The 20454-nt window shown below is 48.4% G+C and overlaps 1 protein-coding gene across 1 annotated transcript; it reads left to right on the forward strand.

The window, feature by feature from the left end:
- Positions 1-8716: 8716 nt before the first annotated feature.
- LOC308467465 (mast cell protease 1A-like) lies at positions 8717-18556 on the forward strand. Its single transcript, XM_080989228.1, has 5 exons — positions 8717-8875; positions 13173-13320; positions 14128-14263; positions 16215-16466; positions 17893-18556. The coding sequence occupies exons 1-5, from the start codon at positions 8815-8817 to the stop codon at positions 18025-18027; spliced, it is 732 nt and encodes a 243-aa protein (XP_080845354.1). The 5' UTR covers positions 8717-8814; the 3' UTR covers positions 18028-18556.
- Positions 18557-20454: the final 1898 nt, after the last annotated feature.

Raw genomic sequence — 20454 nt, forward strand, 5'->3', positions numbered from 1 at the left:
CAGTAACAGTAATACATCAAAACAGTAACTTTCAACAATCATTAGAATAGTATTAAAAATAATAACATATAAAAGATAAACAGAAATCCACTCAACAGTTACAATAAATAATTTCTAAACTATAATCAATGAAACAACGGCAAGCCACTGAAATATACTCGGAGTCGAGAGTGGATTTCATGCTCTTTATTCAGCTCTTAGAGGTGAGGAGGAATGGAAGTTCCCCCAGAATGTCTGCTTTATCTACATTATTTACCCAATGGGCCCAACGTGATTGGCTAATTCCGGGATTCACCTGTAGGCCAATCAGGTTGCAGATTCACTTCCACCTGGAGCTGGATTGGGTGGCTCCTGTGGACCAATCAGACTGCTGCATTCTGAATCCTGTTGTTCTAGGGCCAATCAGACTGCTGCCTTTTGGATCCTATTCAACTCAGTACATAACAGCCACAGTACATAAAATAATACAATACAAATTGAGAAACAGAGACTAGAGGCCTTGCCTGATGGAGTCTCCGCCTTACAGTTCTTCTTCCAGGACCAGCTTCCTTATGAGGAGTCCCAGGGCCAGGCTTGCACCCCAGAGAGGGGGCGTTGTGATAGGAATTTTGAGGTCTTAGATATATGGTAATGTTCATAACCGCACGGACATAGATCAGCACAGGAAGACCGACCTGGAACCATTTTGATTCCTAAACTGAGCCAATGTTTTCTCTGCAAGGTCAAAGCCTCCCTGTTGTCGCTTTCCTCACAAATCCTGTCTTAAGGGCACATTTAAGATATGAATAGGGTGTGAGCCTGTGACCTGGCCCAGGAACTAAGTATTTATCATTACAAAAGACTGGCCAGGCTCCCCAGGCAATCCAATCAAGTAACCTGCCAGACAGGAGAAAAACAACATTCAATTTCTGTTTTAGATCGCCTTTTCTGTGATGTAGGTGTGATGTATCTGAGGGGTGGTCTTAGGTTACACCCCTTCTGTGATGTATGTATGATGTTTCTGGGGGTGGTCTTGATCTACAGGGTGGCAATTTCAAAAGTCTTTATAAGGCCTTGAACACCATTTTTCTGGGTCCCTCCTCTCTCCTGCGGGTGAGGGGAGCACCCTGTTGCAACAGATCAATAAAGACCAGGCTTACTAGCTGCTTAGCTTCTCAATATTCTCTGGTTGGCCTCTGTTATTCTCTCCTACCAATAGGGAACCTATGTAAGGACTCTATATGGGCTCTTGGATACCCCATAAGGGAAATGGGCAATTTTTTGTTTACAACAGCGTGTTCCATTGTCTCTCGAGACAGATGGATTGCAGCACCAAAAACAACTTCTGCAAACCTGGGGAGGGGTGGTTTCCTTGCAGCTGCTTACACTTCTGTCTTGGGAATGAATGGGGCAGTTTTGATGGCTGATGTTGAACGTCTCCCAGATCCTAAGCATATAGGAAACGGAAGGGTTTTGCACTGCCTTGGCCAGAACAAGTACCGTATTTTTTGCTCTATAAGACTCAATTTTTCCCTCCTAAAAAGTAAGGGGAAATGTGTGTGTGTCTTATGGAGCGAATGCAGGCTGCGCAGCTATCCCAGAAGCCAGAACAGCAAGAGGGATCGCTGCTTTCGATCCGCAGCGATCCCTCTTGCTGTTCTGGCTTCTGGGATTCAGAATATTTTTGTTCTTGTTTTCCTCCTCCAAAAACTAGCTGCGTCTTGTGGTCTGGTGCATCTTATAGAGCGGAAAATACAGTAGTCGAAATGAGCTCATGAGTTCCTTTGACTCACTTGGTTGGGCCAACAAGAAGGGAAGGAGAAGGAGGGAAAGAGGCTGGTGGAATTATCTCAAATGGATGCTTTGCTTGCCAAGGGGAGAGAGACGCCTGGTGTTTAATTGTCCATCGCAAAGACTTTTTAAAAAATTATTATTCAAAAACAACAACCACTGTGCATTTGATTCCTCTTCCTTGCTTAAAACGGCAATCAGATAGATGATTCGTGTGGTTTGATCTTGGCAGGTCCCCAACTGCCACTGAGAAATGGGCCGAACTGAGAAACTGCTCCAGTAGGAGCATAACCTTCAAAGCCCTATACGGCCTAGGACCCTCGTTGCTGGCTATTTGCAGTATGTCTCCAGATGTCTCAAAGGTGCTGCCAAATCACCACCAGGCTGCAACTTCGTCTGGTACAACTGCTTGAAAAACGTCAATGCAGACGCTGACTCTTTTCTAACATGCACTGCTGCAAGACTGTCCCACATTTCTTTAGCAGTTTTCTTATTTCTTATATAGACTACTTGCTGGTCGCTGACTGCCAAATTAATTATCGCCCTGGCTTTTGCATCTCCTTTCGACCAAGCATTAGTTACAGGGTTAGGAGGGTCATCAGTTACATAGGTCCATGCTTCTCTAGAGGTCAAAAGCGCCTCCACCCGAAAAGACCATAAACTATAGTTCTCATCTGTCAGCTGTGGGAAGACCAGAGCCTTCTCAGCTTCAGGAACCCGGTCAACCATTCTGGAACTCTTCCAGACCCACAGAACTACGCCAACAGGAGAAGGAGTTTTCAAACCTTTCTCAGAGTCCAAAAACGTGCAGTCATCCACTCAGCAGCTGGGCCCATAACCAAAGATGTTGGCTATTTGCAGTATGGTAGCGCTGCAGAGAGCTTGCTGGGGAGACCATGCATTAAAAAGGGACTCAAAAATAACTTAAACAAGGTTTTAATTACAAAAACAAAAACTCCTTATACACTAAATACATTAACAAACAAACATGACCCAACCACCAACCTATCCCCCAGGGTAATGGGAGAGCTAGGTGCTGCTCCTTATATACTACACCCAATTGCCAACACAGCTTAATCAGTACAACTTAGCAGCTCCTGCTATGTTTCACAGCTGTAAAGCTGGGTCTCGTTATCTTGCTCTGGCCCCTTAAAGACATACACATCGAGTGGAACAGTGATGAACCTTTACATTTAAAGAAACCATTCAACACTCGTACCTACGGGACCGCCTCTCCTGGTATGTCCCATGGAGGACCTTACGGTCTTCAAACAAAAACATCCTGAAGGTCCCAGGCCACAGAGAGGTTAGGCTGGCCTCAACCAGAGCCAGGGCTTTTTCGGCTGTGGCCCCGATCTGGTGGAACGCTCTGCCACAAGAGACTAGGGCCCTGTAGGACTTGACATCTTTCCGCAGGGCCTGCAAGACAGAGCTGTTCCACCAGGCCTTTGGCCAGGGCACAGCCTGACTCCCTCCTTTGGCGATCCTCACAGAACATTAGCCCAATGGTTGCCATCAATTTGATTTGAATTAATTTTATAAAGAAATGATTTTAGAATGTTGTATTGTTTTATTGATGTTAGTTGCCCTGAGCCCGGCTTCGGCTGGGGAGGGCGGGATATAAATAAAATTTATTATTATTATTATTATTATTATTATTATTATTATTATTATTACACCCTCTCCTAACACCCCATACACCCTAGAGAGAAGCGTACTGGGGACAGACTAAAAGACAGAAGGATGTGCAGGGGAGAAAGGGGGAATGATAACAGGCCTCAACCAAATCTGCTTTGTGTAGTTGTTTTTTCTGAAACCATGCAGCATGGTTGCAAAGACCCCTCTCCACTTTTTAAAGTGGAAAAGCTGGGAACTGAACCTGGGACCTTCTGCCTTGTTGTTGTGGTGGTGGTGGTTTGAATTTATATACTGGCCTATACCTGGCGGTCTCAGAGAGGTTCACAGAAAAGCTCACAACGTATATAATCAGAATAAAAACAACCACTCAATATCATCTCCCCAGAAAATAGCCACATTTTAAAAGGGTAAAGGGATCCCTGACCATTAGGTCCAGTTGTGGCCGACTCTGGGGTTGCGGCGCTCATCTCGCTTTATTGGCCGAGGGAGCCGGCGTACAGCTTCTGGGTCATGTGGCCAGCAGGACTAAGCCGCTTCTGGCGAACCAGAGCAGCGCACGGAAACGCCGTTTACCTTCCCGCTGGAGCCGTACCTATTTATCTACTTGCACTTTGACGTGCTTTCGAACTGCTAGGTTGGCAGGAGTAGGGACCGAGCAACGGGAGCTCACCCCGTCCTTGCGGGGATTCAAACCGCTGACCTTCTGATCGGCAAGTCCTAGGCTCTGTGGCTTAACCCACAGTGCCACCCGCATTAAAAGGGTATAGGATGTCAAACAGATCAACCAAAGGACTGGTTAAAAAGGAACCTTATTGGCTGGCGCCTAAAGGTGTATTAGGAAGTCAACAGGCGAACCTCCCTGGGGAGAGCGTTCCACAGACGGGGAGCCACTGCAGAGAAGGCCCCGCTCTCGTGTTGCCACCCTCCAGATCTCTCAAGGAAGAGGCACACAAAGGAGGACCTCAGAAGATGAACTCAGGGTTTGGGTAGGTTCATATGGAAAGAGGCGGTCCTTGAGGTACGGCGGTCCTGAGCCGTTTAAGGCTTTATAGGTCAAAACCAGCACTTTGAATTGGGCCCGGAAACTAATCAGTAGCCAGTGATCGGTGTAAGATGCTCAAACCGTCTTGCTGCCCAGTGAGCAACAAGGCCACCGAATTCTGCATGCAATGCGAATGCTCTGTCACTGAACTACAGCTCTCTCCTTGAGATATAGGAGCATAGGGCGTTGCTTTCTGCTGAGTGAAGCCACTGGTCCATGTAGCACATGTCTACAGCAGCTGTTCTTCAACCAGTCCAGACTCGAGACCAACTTCCACATTTTCAATGGACCACACTAACAGTGCACATCACTTAATCCTAGAAGGGCAACTCACAGAGCAACGTACTGCTAAATGAAAACTAGCCCTGCAATGTGGAGAAGCACATGGCTGGCTGGAAATAAATATCTTAATAAATGGCTTGTGCACCTGTGGGAATGGGCGGAACAAGCATGGAGGACTGTCCCTGGAAAATAGGGACACTTGAAGGCAGGGCCAGATTTAGGTTTGATGAGGCCCTAAGCTACTGAAGGTAATGGGGCCCTTTATATGTCCAGCTGTCCTTTGTCAACAACAAATGGTCACAGGTTTTTTTGGTGTTGAATATATGCTTTATGGTCATTTATAGACCTAATAGGTATCTCAAGCCATTTACGCATGTTGCCATGCAACCAGTCCATGCAGAATGTAGGCACCCTATACATAGAAAGGAGCAAACCAGTGATATTTTAGGGAGCAGGTGGGGCCCATGACTTATATCATTGGAGCATACACAACACAAAACACTGTTGCTGTATGTAAAGGTAAAGGGACCCCTGACCATTAGGTCCAGTTGTGGCCGACTCTGGGGTTGCGACGCTCATCTCGCTTTATTGGCCGAGGGAGCCGGTGTACAGCTTCCAGGTCATGTGGCCAGCAGGACTAAGCCACTTCTGGCGAACCAGAGCAGCGCACGGAAACGCCGTTTACCTTCCCGCTGGAGCGGTACCTATTTATCTACTTGCACTTTGACGTGCTTTCGAACTGCTAGGTTGGCAGGAGCAGGAATTGAGCAACGGGAGCTCACCCCGTCTCAGGGATTCGAAACGCCGACCTTCTGATCAGCAAGTCCTAGGCTCTGTGGTTTAACCCACAGCACCCCCGCATCCCTGTTGCTGTATGTAGGTTGTATTTTATTTGTTTTTTATCTTATATTTTGGAAATGTACATCCAGTTTTTTTTCCTTTAATTTTTTTGGGGGCCCCCAAGAGAGCGGGGCCCTAAGCTATAGCTTGTTTAGCTTATACGTAAATCCGGCACTGCCAACTTGGAGGCTATGCCCAGCAATGGAGTATGAAGTAGGCAAACAAAGAGGAGTCCTGAAGCCTGTTTAGGGGTTCTGCCCGTCCTCGCTAGCGGGAAAAACCAGGTAACAAAAGCAGTTCTGTGGGAGACTTCAGGGTGCCCTATTGATTCAGCAAATATCTCCTCTCTCTCCACCCAGCACAAATCCCTACATTGTTTAATCTGCCCAAAGTATAACAGACTTTTAACCACCAGTTCTGCGTGGAAAATGGCAGATAATGCCAGCTAAAAGCTAATCACCAGCCCCTTGTCGTTTATCAAGCAGCTCATGGCATTATCTCCATCGTTCAGTTTGAACAGTCATCTGACGGAAAGACCTCCTTTGCCTCCCCTGCTACAATTAAGGTCATCTCCTGCTGGAAGGCCACTAAGCTATCAGAGAGTTCTTAGAAAGGGAAGGTACATGAGAACATGATAAGATGAGCCTGGACAATGGCCAACCAGAAGTTCCAGCAGTGGGGAACCCGCAAACAGGATTTGAATACAAGAGCAACTCTCCTCCTCTGTAATTTAAGAAGTGTGATGGCCTCCTGTTATGTACTGAGTTGAATAGGATCCAAAATGCAGCAGTCTGATTGGTCCTAGAACAATAGGATCCAAAATGCAGCAGTCTGATTGGTCCTAGAACAATAGGATCCAAAATGCAGCAGTCTGATTGGTCCTAGAACAATAGGATTCAGAATGCAGCAGTCTGATTGGTCCTAGAACAATAGGATTCAGAATGCAGCAGTCTGATTGGTCCTAGAACAATAGGATTCAGAATGCAGCAGTCTGATTGGTCCACAGGAGCCACCCAATCCAGCTCCAGGTGGAAGTGAATCCACAACCTGATTGGCCTACAGGTGAATCCCGGAATTAGCCAATCACATGGGGCCCATTGTGTAAATAATGTATATAAAGCAGATACTTTGGGGGGACTTTCATTCCTCCTCACCACTATGAGCTGAATAAAGAGCATGAAATCCACTCTCGACTCCGAGTATATTTCACCTCCGATTGTGCAGGTTGGAACCATGGACGTTGTGGCTCAACCTCTTTTCAAAGCCATCCAAAGTTGGCGGCCACCACAATCTCGTTTGGAGCGGGTTCCATACTTTTAACTAAGCACTGAGTGAGCGACAAGAACCCGCCGACAGCATGCGAATCAATCTGGCTAACCTGATTCAACAATACACACACGCACCCCGCTCACACACAAAAACAAATCTCCCTACAGCCAGCCAAAGACAACCAACCACACCCCAAGCCACCACCAACCTTTCTCACCACCAAAGAAACACAACAAGCAAATAGTAAGAGAACCAACACAAGTGATTCTAGATTCAGGTAGGTAGCCATGTTGGTCTGACACAGTCAAAACATATAAGAAAATTAAAAATTGTCCAGTAGCACCTTAGAGACCAACTAAGTTTGTTCTGTATAGTAAAAGCTATGGTTTTCACAGTAGTGATGTATGGAAATGAGAGCTGGACCATAAAGAAGGCTGATCGCCGAAGAATTGGTGCTTTTGAATTCTGGTGCTGGAGGAGACTCTTGAGAGTCCCATGGACTGCAAGAAGATCCAACCTCTCCATTCTGAAGGAAATCAGCCCTGAGTGCTCACTGGAAGGACAGATCCTGAAGCTGAGGCTCCAAGACTTTGGCCACCTCATGAGAAGAGAAGACTCCCTGGAAAAGACCCTGATGCTGGGAAAGATGGAGGGCACAAGGAGAAGGGGACGACAGAGGGCGAGATGGTGGGACAGTGTTCTCGAAGCTACCAGCATGAGTTTGATCAAACTGCGGGAGGCAGTGGAAGACAGGAGTGCCTGGCGTGCTCTGGTCCAGGGGGTCACGAAGAGGCGGACACGACTAAACGACTAAACAACAACAACAAACAACAAGTTTGTTCTGAGTATAAGCTTTCGTGTGCATGCACACTTCTTCATCATCCTTAGTTGGGCATTTCACACTGGGCACACTGCATGGCAGCTTCCTGAACCCCAGCAGGATCCAATCACATGGTGATGATACATTTATACCCCTCCTATCTGGCTGGGTTTCCCCAGCCACTCTGGGCTGTTTCTAACAGAATATTAAAAAATATGATAAAACATCAAACATTAAAAACAGGTCTGCCTTCAGATGACTTCTAAGAGTCAGATAGTTGTTTATTCCTTGACACCTGATGGGAGGGCGTTCCACAGGGCGGGTGCCACCACCGAGAAGGCCCTCTGCCTGGTTCCCTGTAACCTCACAGTGAGGGAACTGCCAGAAGGCCCTCGGAGCTGGACCTCAGTGTCCCAGCTGGACGATGGGGGTGGAGATGCTCCACATATACTGGGCCAAGGCCGTTTGGGGTTTAAAGGTCAGCACCAGCACTTTGAATTGTGCTCGGAAACATACTGGGAGCTAATGTAGGCCTTTCAGGACTGGTGTTATATGGTTCCGGCAGCTGCTCCCAGTCACCAGGCTAGCTGCCACATTCTGGATTAGTTGTCATTTCCAAGTCACCTTCAAAGGTAGCCCCACGTAGAGCGCATGGCAGTAGTCCAAGCGAGAGATGACTAGAGCTTGCACCACTCTGGCCAGACAGTCTGTGGGCAGGGAGGGTCTCATCCTGCATACCAGATGGAGCTGGTGGACAGCTGCCCTAGACACAGAATTGACCTGCGCCTTTATGGACAGCTGTGAGTTCAAAATGACTCTCAGGCTGAGCACCTGGTCCTTCAGGGACACGGTTACCCCATTCAGGACCGGGGAGTCCTCCACACCTGCCCGTCCCCTGTCCCCCCAAAACAGTACTTCTGTCTTGTCAGGATTCAATCTCAATCTGTTAGCCGCCACCCATCCTCCAACCGCCTCGCTATCTGATTGCCGTTTTAGCTTGCTTAAGCTTGCTTGGAACCGCCACTATCAGATTTTCACATCTCCGTTGCTTCCTGGGGAGGTGTAGTCCAACGCTAATAAAAGCTGTGAGTTTGAGGGGCTGGACAGTTAAGTGCCAGGCAGTTCCGTAGCTTGAACGTAGCAGAACGTCAAGATGTTGAGATTCAGTCGGCCTCTCCTACTTCTACTCCTGTCCTTGTCATGGGCCCAAACAGGTGAGTTAAACAAAAAACAAAGGACCGCCTTTGATGAGCTGTTTTCTGCTGCTCCCTTTCAGGCTAAGCCAGTCTCAATTCCTTCCCTTTGAGATGTTCAGGGTGCGAGTGCCGTTCATTTTTATGTCGCCAGAATGGCACCAGCCGTGTGCAAGAGAGATAAAGGTAAGGGGACCCCTGACCATTAGGTCCAGTCGTGGCCGACTCTGGGGTTGCGGCGCTCATTTAGCTTTATTGGCCGAGGGAGCCGGCGTACAGCTTCCAGGTCATGTAGCCAGCATGACTGAGCCGCTTCTGGCGAACCAGAGCAGTGCACGGAAATGCTGTTTACCTTCCCGCTGGAGCGGTACCTATTGATCTACTTGCACTTTGACGTGCTTTCGAACTGCTAGGTTGGCAGGAGCAGGGACCGAGCAACGGGAGCTCACCCCGTCACGGGGATTCGAACCGCTGACCTTCCGATCGGCAAGTCCTCGTCCCTGTGTGCAAGAGAAGAGAGTGCCAAATTTGCACAGCCAGAGAACATTCATAAACATAAGTTTGTATCCAACCTGAGTCCTAGAGCAGGCCCATTCAAATGAATAGGCGTGACTAGAATCGTAGCTCTGGAAGGGGGATCCCCAACTGAGATTATTTGCAGTGGGACTACCCAGAGTAGGATTTAGCTGAATGCCTCTCAGGGTTTACAAGTGGACCTATTGAAATGTACGAGCGTGGCTAAGGTCCATTTATTTTATTTATTTCTGCTCTGAGCAGAAATTGCTTGGAGTCAGCCCTTTAAAAGGGGTGGCAAATAAATTTTAAATGTTCTCCAACTTTGTGGGGTGGACCTCATAAGGCAGCAAGGAGGGGAGCACTCTTGGTGAACTGATCTCTGGGATAGCTCAGTTTGCAAAGCATGAGACTCTTAATCTCAAGGTCGTGAGTTTGAGCCCCACGTTGGGCAAAAGGTTCCTGCCAATGGCTTCAAGTTATAAGAAAGGAGATTCCAACTAAGCAACAGGAAGAACTTTTGATTAATAATAATACTAATAATAATTTATTATTCATACCCCGCCCATCTGCCTGGGTCTCCCCAGCCACTCTGGGCGGCTTCCAACAAAGTATTAAAATACAGTGGTCTGTTAAACATTAAAAGCTTCCCTAAACAGGGCTGCCTTCAGATGTCTTCTAAAAGTCTGGTAGTTGTTGTTCTCTTTGACATCTGATGGGAGGGCGTTCCACAGGGCAGGTGCCACCACCGAGAAGGCCCTCTGCCTGGCTCCCTGTAACTTGGCTTCTTGCAGGGAGGGAACCGCCAGAAGGCCCTCGGCGCTGGACCTCAGTGTCTGGGCAGAACATTGGGGGTGGAGACGCTCCTTCAGCTATACTGGACCGAGGCCAGTATAAGAGTTGTTTGGCAGTGAAATGGTCTCCCTTGGAAGGTGATGCTCTCCTTCCTGGGAGGCTTTTAAGCAGAGGTTGGACGGCCATCTGTCCTGGATGCTTTAGCTGAGATTCCTGCATTGCAGGGGGTTGGACTGGATGACCCTTAGGGTCCCTTCCAACTCGACAATTTGGTGATTCTGTAATCTATTGACGCTGCTCCTCCATGACGGTGGTGTGAATCGGGTGTGGTCTCCAAGTGGTCTCAAGGCAAGTCCAGACTCCTTTCCTTTGAAACTGATCTGACTCACCAAGGGCAACCCTGCTCGTCTCCCCTTTCCAAGCCTGCCCACCTCTGTCCCAAGCAGGCAGCTGCAAGCTTAGAGGAGAGAGAAATTTAGGGAGACCTTTCTGTGACACAGGGACACGGGTGACGCTGTGGGTAAAACCTCAGCGCCTAGGGCTTGCCAATCGCATGGTCGGCGGTTCGAATCCCCGCGACGACGGGGTGAGCTCCCGTCTTTCGGTCCCAGCTCCTGCCCACCTAGCAGTTCGAAAGCACCCCTAAGTGCAAATAGATAAATAGGTACCGCTTTATAGCGGGAAGGTAAATGGTGTTTCCGTGCGCTGCGCTGGCTCGCCAGAGCATCTTCGTCACGCTGGCCACGTGACCCGGAAGTGTCTCCGGACAGCGCTGGCCCCCGGCCTCTTAAGTGAGATGGGTGCACAACCCTAGAGCCGGACACGACTGGCCCATACGGGCAGGGGTACCTTTACCTTTTACCTTCTGTGGCACAGCTGCTTTTGGAATACCGGTCGCCTCGACTCGAAAAGGATATTGTTAAGTGCTGGGGAAGGTTCAGAAAAGGGTTAGGGTTAGGTTCGCCTAGGAAGAAAGGTTGCAGCATTTAGGGCTTTTGTTGTTGTTGTTTAGAGAAAAGGTGAGTAAAGAGGAAGCATGAAGGAAGTTTGTAAAATGATGCATAGAAAGAGGAGTTTTTCTCCCCTTCTCTTGTAACGTTAGAAGTCGCAGAAGGGCATTCATTGCAGCTGAATGTTGTAAAATACAGGATAGGTAAAGGGAAGTCTTTCATGCACCACAATTCTGTGTCCAGGGCAGATGTCTCCCAGCTCCATCTGGTACGCAGGATGAGACCCTATCTGCCCGCAGACTGTCTCGCCAGAGTGGTGCATGCTCTGGTTATCTCCCGCTTGGACTACTGCAATGCACTCTCCGTGGGGCTACCTTTGAAGGTGACCCGGAAACTACAACTAATCCAGAATGCAGCAGCGAGACTGGGGACTGGGAGTGGCCACCGAGACCACATAACACCGGTCCTGAAAGACCTACATTGGCTCCCAGGACGTTTCCGAGCACAATTCAAAGTGTTGGTGCTGACCTTTCAAGACCTAAATGGCCTCGGTCCTGTATACCTGAAGGAGTGTCTCCACCTCCATCGTCCAGCCTGGACACTGAGGTCCAGCTCCAAGAGCCTTCTGGCGGTTCCCTCCCTGCGAGAAGTGAGGTTACAGGGAACCAGGCAGAGGGCCTTCTCGGCCCTCCCATCAGATGTCAAGGAAATAAACTGACTTTTAGAAGACATCTGAAGGCAGCCCTGTTTAGGGAAGTTTTTAATGACTGATGTTTTAATTGTATTTTTAATCTTTTGTTGGAAGCCACCCAGAGTGGCTGGGGAAACCCAGCCAGATGGGTGGGGTATGTATGTATAAATAAGAACAACAACAACAACAACAACAACAACTTGAGTGGCTTTAAAAGAGAATTAGACTCTGTTAGGCACTAGAGGACAGAAGTGCCTGGCGTGCTCTGGTCCATGGGGTCACGAAGAATCGGACACGACTAAACAACAAGGCACTAGATGGGCCAGGGAGCCTGATCCAGCAGTTTCATCTCATATTCTCATGGTCTACTCAACAGCTTGTCTATAATGGGAAAATGGAGCTTCCATTCAAGGAGAAGTATACCAGATCTCTTCCTCCTGCCGACCTTAAAACTAGCAAGAGGCAACAGACAGACGCTGACCTCCGCTAATAATAATAATAATAATAATAATAATAATAATAATAATAATATATTATTTATACCCCGCCCATCTGGCTGAGTTTCCCCAGCCACTCTGGGCGGCTCCCAATCAAGTGCTAAAAACAGTACAGTGTCAAATATTAAAAACTTCCCTGAACAGGGCTGCCTTCAGATGTCTTTTAAAGAGAAGATAGCTGCTTATTTCTTTCACATCTGAAGGGAGGGCATTCCACAGGGCGGGCGCCACCACCGAGAAGGCCCTCTGTCTGGTTCCCTGTAACCTCACTTCTCGCAATGAGGGAACCGCCAGGAGGCCCTCGGAGCTGGACCTCAGTGTCTGGGCTGAACGATGGGGGTGGAGACGCTCCTTCAGGTATACTGGGCCGTTTAGGGCTTTCAAGGTCAGCACCAGCACTTTGAATTGTGCTCGGAAATGTACTGGGAGCCAATGCAGATCTCTCAGGACCGGTGTTATGTGGTCCCGGCAGCCACTCCCAGTCACCAGTCTAGCTGCTGCATTCTGGATTAATTGCAGTTTCTGGGTCACCTTCAAAGGTAGCCCCACGTAGAGCGCATTGCAGTTGTCCAAGCGGGAGATAACTAGAGCATACACCACTCTGGAGAGACAGTCTGTGGGCAGGGAGGGTCTCATCCTGCGTACCAGATGGAGCTGGTAAACAGCTGCCCTGGACACAGAACTGACCTGCGCCTCCATGGACAGCCATGAGTCCAAAATGACTCCCAGGCTGCGCACCTGGTCCTTTAGGGGCACAGTTACCCCATTCAGGACCAGTGAATTCCCCACACCTGCCCGCCCCCTGTCCCCCAAAAACAGTACTTCTGTCTTGTCAGGATTCAACCTTGTGATTTTTATTTTTATTTTTGCAGCACATTTGCGGAGCCAGATTGTCGGAGGCCAGGAAGCAGTACCCCACTCCAGACCCTACATGGCAACCCTCAAAATGGGCTTGGGCTATGGCTGCGGCGGGTTCCTGGTGGACCCCCAGTGGGTAATGACAGCCGCGCACTGCATGAGGTACGTCTCACTATTCCCTAGTGGTTGCCAGGGTCCAAGCTAATGGTCGGAGGCTGGTCTTCTGTACAGGTGCTGGCAATGCCTTTGTAGCCAGCTGGGGAAGTGAAAAATGCGGAAGCAAATGAGCTTTGCAAGGGGAAGTCTCTCCCTCTCTCTCCCTTCTCCCCGCTGCTGCAACCACCTGCTCTTTGCAAGCAGAACTGCGGTTGTCAATATTGCACATATGGAAGCAATAGGATGAATAAAAGCGGGCGGCGCTTATGGAATCAAAAATTTCCCACTCCAAAAATGCGGTTTCAAAGCTTTGCTAGCAGAACTCGTTGCAAAACAGACCCAAAACAATTAACATTACATCCGAATAGTCGTGTGAAATCATATGCTTGTCCCGGCCTAGGTTCAGCTTCTTAGAAACATTAAATAACTTCGGCCAGAGCTGTAAACAAAGCTCTCACAGGCTCCATTCCAGCCAAAGTTGTTCTCTCGTGGAGAGAAAACATTAGGACACATGCTTTCTTCTACGGTGCTTGAGAACAAAGACCAACTCCCTCCAAATGGAGATTTGCAGCTGAATACCTTTCCCATGTGACCTAAAGTTATACACCTCTGGGACAAAGCAGCAGAGATGCCGTCTTAGTTCATTACCAACCTATTAGGCAAACTGGTGTAGAAATCTGAAGAGCTGAATTTAAGACTGGGGAAATGGACAGATTCCCCCATCCTGCCTGTCACCAAGAGAGAACGATAGCTGAGGGTTGATTCACAGTTCACTAACCCTTACCAATGCACACTGGTGCCCTTGTTTTCCAGCGAGATGACCGTGGTTTTGGGGGCACACGACCGCTCCGCCATCGAGAACACTCAACAGGTGATCGGCGTTGAGTCGTACCACATCCACCCGGAATATAATCGTATAACGGTTTCAAACGATATCCTTTTGCTCAAGGTAAGTTGCTCCAGGCTCCCTCTTCCATTCTCAGCACCCTCAAAGTCAGTGGCCTTGGTGGATAAATCTGAAATACATAAATAAAATAACAATTAAACAAAAAAAGGCAGTGACCTCAAGGAGGAAGGGGCAAGTCCTAGGTTCTGTGGTTTAACCCACAGCGCCACCTGCGTCCCTTTTTGCTTCTTACTCTGCCAAAATTATCAGTCTGTCAGATTCTCTTCAGCTGTCAAATTGTATCCTCTTCCCCCCCCCCAAAAGGAAACTTGACACAACTGTTTCATATATATATATATATACACAAAAGAAGGAAACCGTTTCAAAAATCCAAGTCAAATTGTTGCTAAATCTCCATGGCTGTAAATGCCTCTTTATCTCCCATTCACAAAAACGTCCCTTGCAGAACCTGTCCACAGAAATCGGAAGCTGACTTCCTTTTTGGCTTCCGTTTCGCCAAATCAGTCAATTAAAACCTGGTTTCTCTTCTTAAAAACTTTACTTGGCTTTCACCAATTCGCTGCTTCTGGTGACGGTGTGTGGCTTCGGCAATAGAGTGCAGTGGAGCCCGGGGATTGGTGGGGATGAGTTTTCAGCTTGTGTGTTATCTTATTTTAAGAGGGAAACAAAGGGGAAATTGACCAGGAAGAATCCAACTCGCCGTTCTCTGCACCCATCTGTTGTGCCACAGCTGAGTCACCCACTGGACTTATTTATTCTATTTATTGAATTTATATACCGCCCTATACCCGGAGGTCTCTGGGCAGTTCACAGAATAAAATCAAGATATAAAACCACAAAATACCTAATAAAAATAAAAACAACAACCTAATAGCCCCCCCCCCAAAAAAACCACATTTTAAAAGGGGATAAGATGTAAATCGGAACAACCAAAGGAACGTTTTTGTTTGGCGCCTAAAGATGTGTAATGAAGGCACCAGGCAAACTTCCCTGGGGAGAGCATTCCACAGACGGGGAGCCACCACAGAAAAGGCCCCGTTCTCGTGTTGCCACCCTCTGGACCTCTCGAGGAGGGGACACACGAAGAAGGGCCTCAGAAGATGATCTCAGGGTCCGGGTAGGTCCATATGGAAAGAGACAGTGCTTGAGGTATTGCAGTCCTGAGCCATTTATAGGTCAAAACCAGCACTTCAAACTGGGCCCGGAAACTCATTGGTAGCCAGTGCAGTTGGACCAGGATTGGTGTAATGTGCTCAAACAGGGTAAAAGGGAAGGGTAGGGTAAAGAAAAAGAGAGAAATCAGACGGGCAGGAGGGACACTGGTAGAGATGGGAGGGAGGGAAGAGCTGAGCTCAGCGCTCGCCTTAGCAGAGGAGGAGAAAGTGAGAAATAAGGGACAAATAAGGGATAAGCGTTTTCCCTTGAGATAAAGGACAATCCCTTATTATAAAGGACAGGTAAAAAGGAAAAGGTGAAAGGACCCCTGACCATTAGGCCCAGTCATGACCGACTCTGGGGTTGCGGCACTCATCTCGCTTTACTGGCCGAGGGAGCCGGCATACAGCTTCCGGGTCATGTGGCCAGCAGGACTAAGCCGCTTCTGGCGAACCAGAGCAGTGCACGGAAACGCCGTTTACCTTCCCGCCGGAGTGGTACCTAATTATATACTTGCACTTTGAGGTGCTTTCGAACTGCTAGGTTGGCAGGAGCAGGGACTGAGCAATGGGAGCTCACCCTGTTGCGGGGATTTGAACCGCCGATCTTCTGATCGGCAAGCCCTAGGCTCTGTGGTTTAACCCACAGCGCCACCCACGTCCCAGGAGGAGGAGGAGAAAGTGAGAAATAAGGGACAAATAAAGGATAAGTGTTTTCCCTTGAGATAAAGGACAATCCCTTATTATAAAGGACAGGTGCAACCCTAATTCCAGAGTAGACTTCAGATTGCAAAGGGAGGTTGGATAACCCTCCTGCGTCTCCTGATTCCTTCCTGCAGCTGGTCCACAAGGCTACTCTGAACAAATACGTCCAGATGATTCCCCTGCCCAAATCTAGCAGCGACCTCCCCGAGGGTACACCCTGCAGCCTGGCAGGTTGGGGCCTGATTGACGACAACCAGGACACAGAGAGGCTGTTTGAGACCAACGTCACCATCTACAGCCGGAAGAAGTGCATGAAGATCTACCCGCAGCTCAACGATGCGATGATCTGTGCCGGCAGCCACAATGATCTTCGGGATACAAGCCAGGTGAGGGGGAGGTCAGGGATGGAGGAATCTGTGGCCCCCACCCCCCCAGCTGGACTCCAACTCCCATCAGCCAATGCTCAGGAACCATGGGAAAGTTCTGAACCACGCTTGGGAGTCAGACCAGTAACATAATAGTAACAACAACAGCAACAGCAACAACAGCTTACCGTAATATTTATAGTTCACCCATCTGCCTGGGTTTCCGCAGCCGCTGTGGGCGGCTCCCAACAGAATATTAAAAACACAATAAAAGATCACACATCAAAAACTTCCCTAAACGGGGCTGCCTTCAGATGTCTTCTTAAAGTCAGACAGTTGTTTATCTCCTTGACATCTGATGGGAGGGCATTCCACAGGGCGGGTGCCACTACCAAGAAGGCCCTCTGCCTGGTTCCCTGTAACCTCACTTCTTGCAGGGAAGGAACTGCCAGAAGGCCCTTGGAGATGGACCTCAGTGCCCAGGCTGGACGATGGGAGTGGAGACGCTCCTGAAGGTATACTGGGTTTTAAAAAAACCCTTCCCTATACAGGATTGCCTTCAGGTGGCTTGGGGATCCAATAACAACTCATACCCTCCAATATTTTTCCAATGTAAATAAATAATAATAATAATAATAATAATAATAATAATAATAATTTATACCCCATCCATCTGGCTGGGTTTCCCCATTCAATCTGAGTGGCTCTCAACAGAATATTAAAACCACAATAAAATATCACACATCAAAAAAACTTCCCTGAACAGGGCTGCCTTCAGATGTCTTAAGTCAGATAGTTGTTTATCTCCTTGACATCTAATGGGAGGGCCCTTGGAGCTGGACCTCAGTGTCTGGGATGAGCGATGGGGGTGGAGATGCTCCTTCAGGTACGTCCTAAGGAAAAGTGGGGCATTAAGGGGTCAAATCAGAAACCGGGATGGCATCTCTAAATCAGGGACGTCCCTGGAAAATAGGGACACTTGGAGTGGCCACACTGAGCTGGACTGTAGAACTTCCTTCCAACGCTCAGATGCACTGGTTCTAATTGGAGCCAGAGGCCCAGATCTTTGCAATTGAATGGTGCAGTTTGAGAAGAAGAAGAAGAAGAAGAAGAGGAGGAGGAGGAGGAGGAGGAGGAGGAGGAGGAGGAGGAGGAGGAGGAGTTTGGATTTGATATCCCGCTTTATCACTACCTAAAGGAGTCTCAAAGCAGCTAACATTCTCCTCTCCCTTCCTCCCCCACAACAAACACTCTGTGAGGTGAGTGGGGCTGAGAGACTTCAGAGAAGTGTGACTAGCCCAAGGTCACCCAGCAGCTGCAGGTGGAGGAGCGGGGAAGCGAACCCGGTTCCCCAGATTACGTGACTACCGCTCTTAACCACTGCACCACGCTGGCTTGGTTTGAGGAGCTTGTAGCAGTGAGGATGTTTGCTTTTCTCCCCCCCCAGGGTGATTCCGGAGGCCCCATGGTGTGCAAAGGCGTGGCACAAGGAATCGTCTCGTTTGGTAACTCATACCCTCCTGGAGTTTACTCTCGCATCGCCCATTTCCTGCCCTGGATCAAGAAAACCATGGAATCCTGAAGAGAAGAAGCAACAGGCAGCAGCACCCTTTGCTCAATATATGTATAAAAAAACCTTCTGCATGCTTAATAACCTGTACGCCTTTCGTTCTGCAATCCCACCCACCCGCAACCTATTGAAGCAAGTGGGTCCATGGGGTCTTCAATTCGCAAGTGCATTTATCTGATTTGCCTCTTCATATAGCGGCGATTCCCAGAGAGGTTGAACAGTCGACCCATCTCTCCAGGAATTCTGGGAAGAGTAGTTCTAGGGGGGGAGCAAACTACAGTTCCCAAGATTCTTATGGGAAGAAGCCACCATGGCTGTCTAAAGCAGTATAATGCTTGAGATCTCTATGCACAGTATTGTATGATTTCAGTGGATTTGCCCCAAGTCCACTTTGGTTGGTTATATGCCTAAGGGGGCAGGATAGCCAAATGGGGAGAGGAAAAGAAGTTGGGAGGGAGGGTGAAAACTGGAATCAGCCCCCTGCTCTGTTGCACTCTCTCCAACGTATATTATCTAGTAAAGCTAAAAGGCTGAGCATTAATCTTGTACCTTTTTCCTTGGTTCTCCGAAAATGTCGTGAAAACGTCCCGGGGGGGAGGGGTGTCGAATATCACAAGTGGCATTGTTCAGGTGTGTGTGTTGCATTGCAATAATAAAATGAAATGCTGGGACGAATTCATAGAGTTAGAAGGGACCCCCAGGGGTCCTCTAGTCCAACCCCCACAATTCAGGAATCTCAACTAAAGCAACCGCGACAAATCGTCAGCCAACTTCTGTCGTCTTGCTTTCCCACGAATTGTTGAGCCCATTCCACTTATCGGGTCTTTCCTTTTCGTGATTTTGAGGCTCTTTCCTTCCTGGGGGACAGCAAGAGGCTGGCACAACATTGAGAGACTTCTGGTGAAGCAAAGAATTGGAAGGAGAGTGAAGCTGGTAAAATGTGTGCTGGACGAGGTAACTGTTAGGTGGATTTGTAACTGGTTGATTGACGGAACCCAAACAGCACTCATTAATGGTTGTTAGTATAATTTGTATTATTAATTAAATTTGCATTTCATGAATACCTGTAGACCTCAGGGGCGGTTGACAACATAAAATTACAATATAAAAAAACACAAAATGCATAATAATAGTAACAGGAACAAAAACAAGCAAGTAATCCTCTCCTTCCACAACACATTTAAAAGGGCACCAGATACCAATCAGCCAAAGAACTTGTTCCTCATATTCCTGGAGGGGGGGGAGTGACAAGTGGGGTGCCGAAGGGGACTGCATTCCTTCACCCTATTTGCAAACCCCCCCACCCCATCTCTTCTTCCTTGTTTTGCAAACTTGCACCAAAAAATACCGTATTTTTCGATCTATAACATGCACCCGACCATAACACGCACATAGTTTTTAGAGGAGGAAAATCTGTAGGCATGCCACCCGTAGGCATTCCCTTCATAACACGCACAGACATTTCCCCTTACTTTCTAGGAGGAAAAAAGTGAGTGTTATGGTGCAAAAAATACAGTATGCCCGGGGCCAATGCCCCAACAGCCCCCCTCACCCTACCCCTGCAACACTCCCCCCCCCAAAAAAAACACAAACACAATTTATTGACGACACCTGCTACTATTACCAATATAAGCTGCCACCCTGGGTAGCTTAGAGCAAATTATAAAACCACAGTAAAATAGCACGTATTATATGTCTTCTAAAAGTCATGTAGTTGTTTATTTCCTTGACATCTGATGGGACGGCGTTCCACAGGGCGGGCGCCACCACCGAGAAGGCCCTCTGCCTGGTTCCCTGTAACCTCACTTCTTGCAGAGAGGAAACCACTAGAAGGCCCTCAAAGCTGGACCCCAGTATCCGGGTTGAGCAATGCGGGTGGAGATGCTCTTTCAGGTATACAGGGTTGAAGCCGTTTAGGGCTTGAAAGCCAGCATCAGCACTTTGAATTGTGCTTGGAAACATACTGGGAGCCAGTGTGGGCCTTTCAGGACAGGTGTTATATGGTCTCAGTGGCCGCTCCCAATCACCAGTCTGGTAGCCGCATTCTGGATCAATTGTAGTTTTCAAGTCACCTTCAAAAGTAGCCCCACGTAGAGCGCATGGCAGGAGTCCAAGCGGGAGATAACCAGAGCATGCACCACTCTGGAAAGACAGTCTGTGGGCAGGGAGGGTCTCAGCCGGCGTACCAGATGGAGCCACCCTGGACATAGAATTAAGCTGTGCTTCCATGGACAGCTGTGAGTCCAAAATTACTCCCAGGCTGCACACCTGGTCCTTCAGGGGCACAGTGACTCCATTCAGGACCAGGGAGTCCCCCACATCTACCCTTGTCCCCCAAAACAGTACCTCTGTCTTGTCAGGATTCAACCTCAATTCACCTACCATCTGTATTAATTTAGCCAAGCCTACCTGACAGGACACGGGTGGCGCTGTGGGTTA

Source organism: Podarcis pityusensis (assembly GCF_964106645.2).
Source record: "Podarcis pityusensis genome assembly, chromosome: 18".
Lineage (NCBI taxonomy): Eukaryota > Metazoa > Chordata > Lepidosauria > Squamata > Lacertidae > Podarcis > Podarcis pityusensis.

Coding starts and splice junctions, on each gene's coding strand:
- LOC308467465 (XM_080989228.1), top strand. CDS start 8,815: ATGTTGAGATTCAGTCGGCCTCTCCTACTTCTACTCCTGTCCTTGTCA. Junction 8,876..13,172: donor CTTGTCATGGGCCCAAACAG/GTGAGTTAAACA, acceptor TTATTTTTGCAG/CACATTTGCGGAGCCAGATT. Junction 14,264..16,214: donor ACGATATCCTTTTGCTCAAG/GTAAGTTGCTCC, acceptor TCCTTCCTGCAG/CTGGTCCACAAGGCTACTCT.